The 13,308-nt window shown below is 47.2% G+C and overlaps 1 protein-coding gene across 2 annotated transcripts in view; it reads left to right on the top strand.

Annotated features, from left to right (window-relative positions):
- Positions 1-13,308, top strand: part of CLUL1 (clusterin like 1) — a 68,533-nt gene that overhangs the window by 50,025 nt on the left and 5,200 nt on the right. For both annotated transcript variants that reach the window (XM_077267697.1, XM_077267696.1), the window contains one exon: positions 12,381-12,595. In XM_077267697.1, the coding sequence (XP_077123812.1) occupies positions 12,381-12,595 (215 nt within the window). The remainder of the gene's footprint in view (positions 1-12,380; positions 12,596-13,308) is intronic.

Here is a 13,308-nt window from a genome sequence, read left to right as displayed (position 1 = left end):
TAGCAATCAAAATCAAATATGTCTAGAAAGGGAGAATTAAGGCTCATAATTAAAGTTAATCTGGTAGAAGGTTCTTGCTCCCCAAAATGTCCCCACTACCAGGTCATTATTCTGCCGTCATCTCCACAGGTTTCTTTAAGATATCTAATAGTTTGTTAAAACTTAAAGGGAACCTGTCACCCCAAAAATCTAAGGTGAGCTAAGCCCACCAGCATCAGGGGCTTATCTACAGCATTCTGGAATGCCCCCGATGTATCCTAGAAGATGAGAAAAAGAGATTAGATTATACTCACCCAAGGGCAGTCCTGGTACAATGAGTGTCGCGGTCCGGTCCGGGGCCTGCCATCTTCATAGGAGGATGCCCTCTTCTCGTCTTCACACTGCGGCTCCGGCGCAGGCGTACTTTGTCTGCCCTGTTGAGGGCAGAGCAAAGTACTGCAGTGCGCAGGTGCTGGGAAAGATCAGAGAGGCCCGGTGCCTGCGCACTGCAGTACTTTGCTCTGCCCCCAACAGGTCAGACAAAGTACGCCTGCACCGGAGTCGCAGCGTGAAGACAAGAAGAGGATATTTGCTGATGAAGCTAGGAGGCGCCAGACCGGACCGCAACACCCATTGGACCGGAACCGGGACCACCCCTGGGTGAGTATAATCTAACCTCTTTTTCTTATCTTTTAGGATGCATCGGGGGCTTATCTACAGCATTCCAGAATGCTGTAGATAAGCCCCTGATGCTGGTGGGCTTAGCTCACCTTCGATTTTGGGGGTGACAGGTTCCCTTTAATTTGATTAGGAAGTGGTGGTGCTATAATGGAGAAAAACCTTCTGAAAGGTTCCCTTGCCTCCTCAGATAATTTTCATTTTTATGTTAGTAGTTTTTCCTCCCATTCCAAGAGCTATAACTTTTTTTTTATTTTCTGTGAACAAATAGGGGCTTGTTTCTTCTGCACAAATGCTATTTGATTAACACCATACAATGTAATGAAAAGTGGAAATAAAAATGCAAATTGAATAAAATGGTCAAAAAAGTGCAATTATGCCATTGCTTTTTCAGTTTTGTTTTTACGAGTTTCATTGTATGGTTAAAATAGCAGCATGAATCTTTAGGCCAATATGAACACAGCAAAACCAAACTTAGCATAGATTTAAAATAAAATGCTGAAGTATGTAAAAAAAATAATAAAAATAAAATTTTAATTTGAGCTAGTATTTTTCGAGACACATAATGTTTTTATTTTTCCATCGATCAAGCTGTGTGAGGGCTTGTTTTGTGGTAGGAACAACATTTTGATAGCTCTGAATTGCATGTTTAATGAGGCTTGATGAATGAGTTTTTTTTCTCTTTACGTCATCTACTGTATTAGTTATTTAATTTTATATTTTGATAAACCAGACTTTTTAGTCTATTTTATGATCAAGTGGGTGTTATCAGAGAGATTTAACTGGGGGTGTATCCTACTTCCTCTCTCTGACAATGACCTATCACAATCATGCAATTGTAGAGACCGCAGGTAAAGAAGGATGCAGGGACAAATAGGAGCCAGAAAGCAAATAGCGTTTTTAACTTTCTTTTTAACTTCCAACCAAAAAGATAACAAACGTTTTCCACGCAGGGAACTTATATACAAGAACACAATCTCGCAGTAAATCCCAATTATTATATGGCCGCCCTGAACTACACCCGTAGAACGCGGCAGCGCCTCACTAGTGACTCCCTACTAAGATAAAGTCAACAACGGTCACTTATCAGTGCTGGTTCAGCGATGTAGTCCTGACGGGGAGGCTCCGACAACGCCGTAGTCCTGATGGCGGAGGAAGGAGGTGTCTTCTGGCGACGGGCCCAGGCGTAGAGTCGAGTCCAGAATGTCTTTTGCGGTGCTGCGTTCCCTCCTGCAGGCGGACGTTGATCCGAGGTAACAGCCTCCCAGTCCAGAGAGGAGTCTTTTTGAGGAGGATTAGGAGAATAATCAGTATCAGTCACAGCTGAGACGAAACCATGCGAGTCTGTGGCACTCTCTGGCAAGGTGTTCTCAGGGAGCGCGGTAATACTGTCCCTGAGCTGGTCAGCACTACCCCTCTGCCTGGGGGGTCGCTGACGACGAATGCGTCTCTTTTTGGGGGCTCCAGTAATTGCCCGCAGTGTCTGTTGCACGTTTTCCCCCTGCTTCCTGCAAGTCTCACTGCGGCCTGCACACTCACAGCAACTGCGCTGCAGTTTCCCCTCCTCAGAGATTTCCCGCGCTTCTCTGCCCCTGCTTTCGCGCGTTTTGCTTTTTATCCTCTCCTCTCCCTGCGTCACTCTGCCTCCTGTCACATGAGCCTGGCTTCCCATGCACCCCTCAAATCCGTCCCCCGGAACCCCGACTCCCGGCAACAATGGTTCCACCCGTCTGCACAGCTCACCAGGTCCCTGTCCCCTACATTCCCCCACCCTGTATGCTCGCCAGTCCCTGGGCGAGGCCTTCGCACTGACAGGTCGCCCACCTGACGGATTGTTCCACACTTGGGTCTGTCTAGTGTGTAAGTCAGGACTGTAGCGAGTTGGGGGTCTACCGGCAGTAGAACGTTCAGAACGTCGTGGCTCGGGTCCTTGTATAGGGGGTGTTGGGGAAATGTCGTCAGCGGAAGAGTGACTGGTCAGGGGTAGTGTAGTAGTCGAGATAGGGGGAGTATTTTGACGCCGTTCTTCTTCTTCATCATCTTCTTCATCCCACCAATGGTTGTTGGGGGACTCAGTCGTAGGTGGCTCTTCCCTGATTGCGGATTCTGGGGTGTCCGAGTCAACAGAGCGACACAACCGGAGCATGTTGCGATGAAGAATGCGAGTACCTGTACTTCCGAGGGCCTCAGACTGCACTTCATATACAGGTCCATGCGGGTCTATACGGCGAAGCACCCGATAGGGTGTTTTTTCCCAACGATGGTCTAACTTGTTTTGCGGTCTTTGCTCTCGAACGAGTACTCGATCACCTGGCCGGAACTCTGGGGGTTTTGCTGTAGGGGTGCTCCGATGCTCCACTTCCCGAATTTGAGTGTGTACCAGTCGGTGTAAGGTCTGCAGCCGATGCCGATGATCACGCACCCACGAAGCCATCCCTGTTCGGGGGCCTTCTTCCTCCGAAGACAGTTCCAGATCTGTCATGCCTTTTCCTGGGCGCCCAAAGACCACTTCATACGGGGTGCGTCCTGTGACTTGATGAACTCTATTGTTGTAGACCCACACTAGGTCAGACACGTACTCCGGCCAGCGGGCCTTCTGATCTTGTTCTAGCGCACGCAGCATTTGAAGCAAAGTCCGGTTAAACCGCTCACAAGCCCCATTTCCCTGGGGATGATACGGTGTGGTGCGTGACTTATCAATGCCGTAGAGGCGATGCAGCTCTTCCATGACCTTGCCCAAGAAACAGGCGCCTTGATCCGAATGTATTCGCCTCGGACAGCCGTAAACTTGAATAAAGTTCTTACAGATAGCGCTCGCCGCCGACTCAGCTGTCTGATCACGGGTAGGGATGACTACCGCGAATTTTGAAAAATGATCTACCATAACGAGGCAGTGTTCGTAGCCTTGATGCGCTGCTCCAATGGTAATGTAGTCTATCATTAATACTTCAAAAGGGGCAGACGTCGTGATGCTCTGCACAGGCGCCCTTTCCTCCGGTGACTTGGTTAGCTCACATTGTCGACATTGTCTACAGGCAGTTTGTACTTCCGCAAGCAGCCGAGGATGATAGAACCGAGTTTGCAGCCACTTAAACGTCCTCTTCACTCCGAAGTGTGCCCCGGACTCATGAGCTTCTTTAGCAACTGCGGCCACCACAGGCCCTGGTAAGACCATCTGCCAGGTCGGCTCAGAATCTGCCAGAGCCATGGTTAAGTGGCATAAGAGCCCGTCCTGAAGAGTTAGGCGCTCCCACTGCCGCAGAAGAAGGTTCAGATCTGACGGGAGAATTTGTCCAGGGGTTCTCACGGGCAATAGACCATTCGTTATCCACTGTCGCAATGGAGCTAGTTCCTGGTCTTCCTGTTGTAGCCGTATCCATTCGTCCCGACTCTGAACCAACAGTCCTGCAGCCGTTCCGTTCCCGGTCTGTTCCCGGCTCACAGCCGTCTGAGCAGCGCCCCCGATGGCGTAGGGGATTTCTTCTCCCTCCAGCTCCTCATCTCGGTTAGTTCTTGGGGGATTTTTCCGCAGACGAGATAATGCGTCAGCATGAACATTCTCCGCTCCTCGCTTGTAAAGGATACGGTATCTGTACTTGGCCATCCGGGCTACCCAGCGCTGTTCTAGGGCACCCAATTTCGCATTTTCCAGATGTGCCAATGGGTTGTTATCCGTGCGTATCAGCACCTCGGAACCGGCCAGGTACTCAGCGAACCGCTCCGTCATAGCCCACACCACGGCCAGCAGCTCCACCTTGAAAGAACTGTAATTGTCTGGGTTCAACTCAGAGTCATGAAGAGACCGACTCGCATAGGCGATCACTCTCTCCCGCCCATCCTGAACCTGAGACAACACAGCCCCCAATCCCTGAGAGCTGCCGTCGGTGTGTAGGATGAACGGTTGCGAAAAGTCCGCATAAGCCAACACCGGCGGCTCCATGAGAGCTGTCTTCAAGTCCCGGAACGCTGCTTCTTGTGGCTCCTGCCATTGTATCTTCTTTCCCCGTTCCTTGGGGGAGCTTCCTTTCAGCAGGACTTGTAGATTGTGAGAACGGCGAGCAAAATTCTTCACGAAGCGCCGGTAGTACCCAGCGAGGCCCAAGAACGCCCGTACATCTTTAGCGGTCTCCGGTGTGGGCCACTCCTGGATTGCAGCAATCTTCTCCTGCGATGGCTGGACTCCTTCGGCGGACACCACATGCCCCAGGTACTCGATCTGTTCCCGGAACAAGTGACACTTCTGGGGCTTCACCTTAAGCCCGTATTTCAGCAACCGGTCTAGTACCTGTTCCAGTCGGCACAGATGTTCCTCGAATGTTGGGGCGTAGATGATGATGTCATCCAGATAAATGAGAGTGGCCTCGAAGTTCAAATCCCCCAGACACCGCTCCATTAATCGTTGGAAGGTGCCTGGAGCGTTGGCCAGCCCAAACGGCATTCGATTGAACTCAAATAGTCCCATGGGAAGGATGAACGCTGTCTTAGGACGATCTGCTTCTGTCATCGGGACCTGCCAGTATCCGCTGGCTAGGTCTAAGGTGGAAAAATATTTGGCCCGACCCAGCACGGAGAGAGACTCCTCGATACGGGGAAGTGGATAAGAGTCTCGGACGGTGCATGCATTTAGCTTACGATAGTCCACACAGAACCGGAGCGTGCCGTCCTTTTTCCGCACCAGCACGATCGGGGCAGCCCACGGGCTCTGACTCTCGCGGATCACTCCCTTTTGTAGCATCTGGCCTAACAACGTCTTTACTTCCTGGTACATCTGCGGGGGAATCTGTCTGTACCGCTCCCTGATGGGCACTGTATCTCCGGTCGGAATTCCATGTTCGATGGCCGTGGTACAGCCAAAATCATCTTCATGTTGCGCAAACACTTCAGCATAGTGTCCAAGGAGCCGCTGCACTCGCGAGACTTGTGATGGATCCAGACCCGGTAATTCTGCTCGCATATGTTCCAGAATAGTTTGACCTTTTCGTAACGCTATCAGCTCAGGATCCTGTGTAGACCGGACACTGACCATCCAGGGATCAGGGGAATCCACCTTTAACTGTAAAGTATCTGGAGGAGGCATCACTTCTAACGGTCGTAACACTTTGGCCATCTCACTTCGGACCCGTAGCACGACATCGTGTTCGTCCACATTCACACATCGCACTGGTACGGCCCCATTTTTAACAGTAGCCAGAGATCGGGCCACCAGCAGTCCTGTGGGCAAAGGGGACGTAAAGGTGGGCTCAACCTGCACTTGCACTCCTTCCAGAGGGATGCGAGCTCGGATGGGCAGGGATATAACAGTCTGTCCTGGGGGAAACGTCACTTCTGCTGTCGGGGAGGTGATTACTTTCCCTAGTATGTCTCCCTCCTGAAAGGTCTCTTGCACACGGACTTCCCTCACTAACTGTCTGAACACGGAGCCTTGAGGTGTACTGGTCCCCCACTGATTGAGTGTCTCTTGTGTGGTCTCCCCTAACAGCAAACTGCCAAAGTCCTTCAATACATTCATCCCCAAAGTCACGATATGTTGTGGGCTGGGATCCCCCCGTGTCAACACAACCCCCCGGCGGCCCAGGTCTTTCCCACATAAAGATATTTGCATCCAGGTGACCCCTTCCACTGGGATGGGCAGCTGATTGGCGGCCTGCAACCGGATTACGGGGCCCCATTGGGGTCTGACTGACACAGGGAAGTGTTTTCTAAAATAGGCCTCGGGCATAGTCGTGACTTGAGATCCGGTGTCCACCAGACAACGTACATCCCGCCCTTCAAACTCTGCCCAAACCAGGGGGCAGCTGGCAACCAAATTTTCGGGACTTTCACCACCCATCCGCGGGGATTCTGACTCCGAGCGTCGTCCCCTTAGCTCGGAGTCCTCTAGTTTAACGCCCGCCGTGACGAGGCCCTCCCTCTCCGGGGGCACTCCCGTGCGAAATGTCCTGCCTCCCCGCAACCATAGCAAGCACCGGAGACCGGATAATATCCTGAACGAGCGCCACGAGCTGGACTCCCAGACCCTTGCCCCCGGGGTAGCTCCCTTGGGCTTCGCGCATTTTTTTTTACTTCGGCCAGTTCGTCTCGGATTTGTTTGAGCTCCTGCCGCATCTCCTGAACCCACGACGGCTCACCCCCTCCTGGTGCAGCGGTCTGGATAACCCGAGCCTCTCCTGTCAGGACCGTCACCCCCCTCTCTTGCTCCCGGGTGCGGGCCTCATTGCCTATGTCGGAGAAAGTCAGGCGCGGGTCGACCCGCACTCGTTCACGTAGAGCCTGTTTGGTCAACTCATCCCGCAGTCCCGTCACCAGTTGGTCGCGCAGGGTCACGTCGACATGTCCCATCCCCATACCATCTTTCCGCACGATTGCAATGTTTAGCTCTTGTAGAGCATTCATGTACTGAGTGACAGTCTCGCCCTCTTTTTGTCGCCGTCCAAACAACCGGGCCCGCAGCTCTCCCACGTCGGTGGGATCCCCGTGCGTCCCCTCTAACACATGTAACACCCCGGTAAAAGTATTCCGCTCTGTGGGGGGTCTCAACATCACTGAATCTCGGGCCTCTCCGTCTAATGCCATAATGGCTACCTCAGCTTCCAGGGCCGGGGTCATAGGATGCATTCTCAACAGCCCCCTCATCCTCTCAGTCCAGCTCCACAACAACATGTTGCTCCCATTAAACTTGGGCAGATTATTTAACATGGCCCCCAATGAGAGAGAAGCTCTAGGCCCAGCCCCATCCTCCGTATCTTCTGGCTCCTTCTTTGGATCCTGCATCCTGCCGACTACGCCAAATGTAGAGACCGCAGGTAAAGAAGGATGCAGGGACAAATAGGAGCCAGAAAGCAAATAGCGTTTTTAACTTTCTTTTTAACTTCCAACCAAAAAGATAACAAACGTTTTCCACGCAGGGAACTTATATACAAGAACACAATCTCGCAGTAAATCCCAATTATTATATGGCCGCCCTGAACTACACCCGTAGAACGCGGCAGCGCCTCACTAGTGACTCCCTACTAAGATAAAGTCAACAACGGTCACTTATCAGTGCTGGTTCAGCGATGTAGTCCTGACGGGGAGGCTCCGACAACGCCGTAGTCCTGATGGCGGAGGAAGGAGGTGTCTTCTGGCGACGGGCCCAGGCGTAGAGTCGAGTCCAGAATGTCTTTTGCGGTGCTGCGTTCCCTCCTGCAGGCGGACGTTGATCCGAGGTAACAGCCTCCCAGTCCAGAGAGGAGTCTTTTTGAGGAGGATTAGGAGAATAATCAGTATCAGTCACAGCTGAGACGAAACCATGCGAGTCTGTGGCACTCTCTGGCAAGGTGTTCTCAGGGAGCGCGGTAATACTGTCCCTGAGCTGGTCAGCACTACCCCTCTGCCTGGGGGGTCGCTGACGACGAATGCGTCTCTTTTTGGGGGCTCCAGTAATTGCCCGCAGTGTCTGTTGCACGTTTTCCCCCTGCTTCCTGCAAGTCTCACTGCGGCCTGCACACTCACAGCAACTGCGCTGCAGTTTCCTCTCCTCAGAGATTTCCCGCGCTTCTCTGCCCCTGCTTTCGCGCGTTTTGCTTTTTATCCTCTCCTCTCCCTGCGTCACTCTGCCTCCTGTCACATGAGCCTGGCTTCCCATGCACCCCTCAAATCCGTCCCCCGGAACCCCGACTCCCGGCAACAATGGTTCCACCCGTCTGCACAGCTCACCAGGTCCCTGTCCCCTACATTATCACATACTGGGGAAAGAAGAACACACACCACAATAACATTGAGAAACAGTCTGCTCTCCTCACTTCAGTGTGATGACATGTGCTGGAGCACAGTCGAGCTGAGTATGATTAATTGGCAGCTTTCAGCTCCCATCTCTGGCAGTCTCATTACCAACACTTCTAAGCAGCTCTCATCTCATAATGCTGCCAGCTTTGCCAGTCATAACAGACATTCACATACAAAGGAGAAAAGAACCCCCCAAATAGCTTAGATCAGGCTGTGTTTGACACATAATGACACAGCAGTCAGTGTGGGGAAAAGGGTAGTACAGCAGAGTTGGCAGCAATCCACTTGCTTTGGTATGGCCCGCTTGTGTATATATAAAGCTGATTTCAATTTGAGAGGAGAGCTGCAAGAAGTAGTTATAATGAGATTTCTGCATTACTGCCCTTCCCTCATACTGAATGCCAGACATGAAAGCTGAAAGCTGTCAGTTAATCAAACTCATCACTGCTGTTCTCCATGCTCCATATGTCATCACTCCACAGTAAGAAGAGCAGACTGTCAGTGTTATCGTTGGACATGTTCTTCTTTCACCAGTGTTGCTGCCTGCTTATGATTAGTCAGTGAAAGAGCCCATTAGCACATTAGTTTTTCAAGTACGAGTGCTATCCATTTTTTTTTTTTACATAAAGAACTCATACCTATTACAGTCTATGGGGCTGTCCACATGTCCTTGAATTTTTGGTGACAGAATGGTCCATCCAAAATTGCAGAGACATGTCTGACATTGATCCGAATTTTGGATCATACTTGGCAAGTAAGATCTATGTATCTGTGAAAAAACAGCACTTAGATGACATTTGTGTGCTGTCCATTTTCACTAACAGATAGGACAAGGTGAAAAAAACTTTTTTTTATTAGTAAAAAAATTGATGAAAATCTAACCAAACTCTGCTGAAACTCAAATGACACTTTGAGGAAAATCTGATAAAACTCTGATGTTAATCACTGGAGAAACTCAGTTTGTTTTTCTCATACATAAAAAATAAACTAATATCTGAATGAGGCTTTAGAATGAGGAAAAATTACACACCCGCAGTGAAATCTCTCTGGATATGCCCTCTTCAACTAAAATTAACTGTTTAGGGGCCATCTACTTTGATTGTTAATGACTCCGCAAATGAGGGGCAAAATAAAAAAACAAAATGTTTATTTTGCTCTGTAGTGCCTTTCATAATATGTGTCCACTTCAGCATGAAAAATTTGGTGAAAGGTCCTCTTTAAAGGTGATAAAACTACCAAAAAGATTCCTCTTGGTATTATTTTTTTTACATGACAAAAACTTGGCATTTTAACACGGGTGTTTAGACTTTTTATATCCACTGTAGTATAAGCGATCAAAAAATCAAAGATTTAAGTCCCCTAACAGGACTAAAAAAAATAAAAAAGTTGGAAAAATATAAAATAAAAAATTTAAACCCTTCGAAAATAAAGAAATTATAATTTTTTAAAAAATATCATGACGTCTATAAAACTCTAATCAATCAACATAGAAATTTATTTAAACACTATGGTAAATGCTGAGAGGAAAAAAAAATGAAACCCAAAAACTTCAATTTTTCGGTTGCTACACTCCCTCCAATTAAATGCAATAAAAAGCAATCAACATATTGTATTTACCTGAAAATGATATTAATAAAAGCTACAACTCACTGTACAAAAAACAAGCCCTCACAAAAAAAATAAATAAAAAAAAAATTACAGGTCTTGGAATGGTGACAAATGTTTTATACAAAGCAAAAAAAAATATTTTTCACCAATAAAATACAAAGAAAAACCTTAGAGGTTGTCCACCACTAGTAAAACCCCTTCCCAATCTGAATGTTTGCTCCCTTTAAAATAAAAACATTTATTTTATACTATGTAGATGGTGGCCCGATTCTAATGCAATCGGGTATCCTAGAATATGCATGTATGTATATATATATAGCAGTCACATAGCATATAGCAGAGGCCACGTAACACAGACAGCCACGTAGTACATAGCACAGCCATGTAGTATATAGGAGCCACGTAGTATATAACAGCCACGTAGTATATAACACAGCCCACGTAGTATATAACACTGCCCACGTAGTATATAACACTGCCCATGTAGTATATAACACTGCCCACGTAGTATATAACACTGCCCACATAGTATATAACACTGCGCACGTAGTATATAACACTGCCCACGTAGTATATAACACTGCCCACGTAGTATATAACACAGCCCACGCAATATATAGCATCCATGCAGTATATAACACTGCGCACGTAGTATATAACACTGCGCACGTAGTATATAACACTGCCCACGTAGTATATAACACAGCCCACGTAGTATATAACACAGCCCAAGTAGTATATAACACTGCCACGTAGTATATAACACAGCCCACGCAATATATAGCATCCACGCAGCATATAACAGCCCACGTAGTATATAACACTGTGCACGTAGTATATAACACTGCCCACGTAGTATATAAAACAGCCCACGTAGTATATAACACAGCCCACATAGTATATACCACTGCCCACGTAGTATATACCACTGCGCACGTAGTATATAACACTGCGCACATAGTATATAACACTGCGCACGTAGTATATAACACTGCGCACGTAGTATATAACACTGCCCACGTAGTATATAACACTGCGCACGTAGTATATAACACTGCCCACGTAGTATATAACACTGTGCATGTAGTATATAACACTGCGCATGTAGTATATAACACTGCCCATGTAGTATATAACACAGGCCATGTAGTATATAACACTGCGCACATAGTATATAACACTGCGCACATAGTATATAACACTGCCCACATAGTATATAACACTGCCCACGTAGTATATAACACTGCCCACGTAGTATATAACACTGCCCACGCAATATATAGCATCCATGCAGTATATAACACAGCCCGCGTAGTATTTACCATTGCCCACGCAGTATATAAAATTGCCCACGTGGTATATAACACTGCCCACGCAGTATAGAACACAGGCCACACAGTATATAACACTGCCCACATAATATATAGCAGCCTCGCAGTATATAACACAGCCCAAGTACTATATAGCACTGTGGGCACCAATCAGCGATGTGGGATTTCCATGACAGACAGACAAACAGGCGGAAGTGCCCCTTAGACGATTATATATATATATATATATATATATATATATATATACTGTATATATATAGACTAACGACACTCATGTTGCCGTGGCTCAGGTGAAATTATGTCATGTGAGCCCTGTGACCAATCAGCGCTGGCGTCACTGTCCCTGCCTTTGGACGCAAGTAATCAACAGGAAGTGAGCAGCCGGCTGAAGTTATCACTCCCTCTTGATTACTTATACGTCTGAAGGCGGGTACACTGAGGCCAGTGCTGATTGGTCCCAGAGGTCACATCTCGTAACAACCTCATGTGATCCCCGGGAATGCGAGTGCGGACAGTGCTTTAATTTTAAAGAAGCAATCATTCAGACTGAGAAGGGGTTGTCAGAGTAGAGGACAACCCCTTTAAAAGTTTGATATTGCTGTAATCATACTGACCTGGAGAATCTTATTGTCAGGTAATTTCTGCGGCATATTAACACCGTAAAACAAAACCCCAAAAATAATTATGGAATTGTGTTTTTTTTTCACCACTTGGAATTTGTCCCATTTGTTTTTAGTACATTACATTGAAAAGAAAATGGTGTAATTAGAAATGACAAGTTGTTCCCCCCAAAAAAAACAAGCCCCCACACAGCTCTATTTATGGGAAAAAAAAAGTTATGGCTCATGAAAAAAGGGTGGAAAAAACGAAAGCACAGAAAAAGAAAAATCGCCAGGTCTTGAAAGGAGTAAGACCTATGGAGCTACAGTAAGAGTAGGTACTAGAGGTGTTAAGAAATATTTCTAGCTACTAACAAATCTTTCCTCTCACCTGACCTGTGCTACCTTGGATACCTTCAAGACTGCCCTGATGTGATAGAGCTGCATTTGAAGTCTGAAGCAGCCTTGAAGTTGGTGAATGTATCCAGACAGCAATATGATGATGTTACACAGATTGTCCAGCAGCACACTGAAGAATCGTTTAACCTTGCAAATCAAATGAAAAAACAGTTTGGATGGGTCACCGAACAAACTAACAGAACTTCTGACACAGACAGCGTCTTCAATATAGAAAAGGTACTGTTAAGCATGCAAAAATATAAGCATAAATAAAAAATATTCAATATTGGAAAAAGAAACAACACTCACCATTGCTTCTTAAAAAAGGTTAATGTCCTTTATTCCATGTGGCGGGACAATCCTTTAACATGCAGGGGGTCGCAGGGAAGTGAAGGAGGACAAGAGCCGTTTCGCGCCTATCCCAGCGCTTCTGCGGGTCCAGAAAAAACATGTTTGTGGTCTTCAATACACTTTCATGCACCACCTAGCTCATCATTTATATGGTATGCTTCATATTACGGACTGATTCAGACCACAGTCAACAGTTTGGTGCCGTTTTTTCACTTTTTGATAAATGAGAATATAGCAATAACATAGAACGGTGCATACATAGAAATCATGGGGACCAATAGCAGAAGTTTTATTTGCCCCCCCCCCAACAAAAAAACCACTTACTATTAATTACAGAAGTGCATATCTCACAACTTTGCAGCCCTTACAAAGTGATTTTCCTCCTATATAATCCTCCATACAGTATTATGGGCACCACATAGTCCTCCATACAGCATTATGTGCACCACATAGTCCTCTATACAGTATTATGGGCACTACATAGTCCACCATACAGTATTTTGGGCACCACATAGTCCACCATACAGTAGTATGGGCATCGCATAGTCCTCCATACAGTATTATGGTTACCACATAGTCTTCCATACAGTAGAATAAGC

This window comes from Ranitomeya variabilis, chromosome 6, assembly GCF_051348905.1.
Source record: "Ranitomeya variabilis isolate aRanVar5 chromosome 6, aRanVar5.hap1, whole genome shotgun sequence".
Lineage (NCBI taxonomy): Eukaryota > Metazoa > Chordata > Amphibia > Anura > Dendrobatidae > Ranitomeya > Ranitomeya variabilis.
Note: the sequence above shows the minus strand (reverse complement) of the source record. Positions and strands in the feature narration are given on the sequence as shown.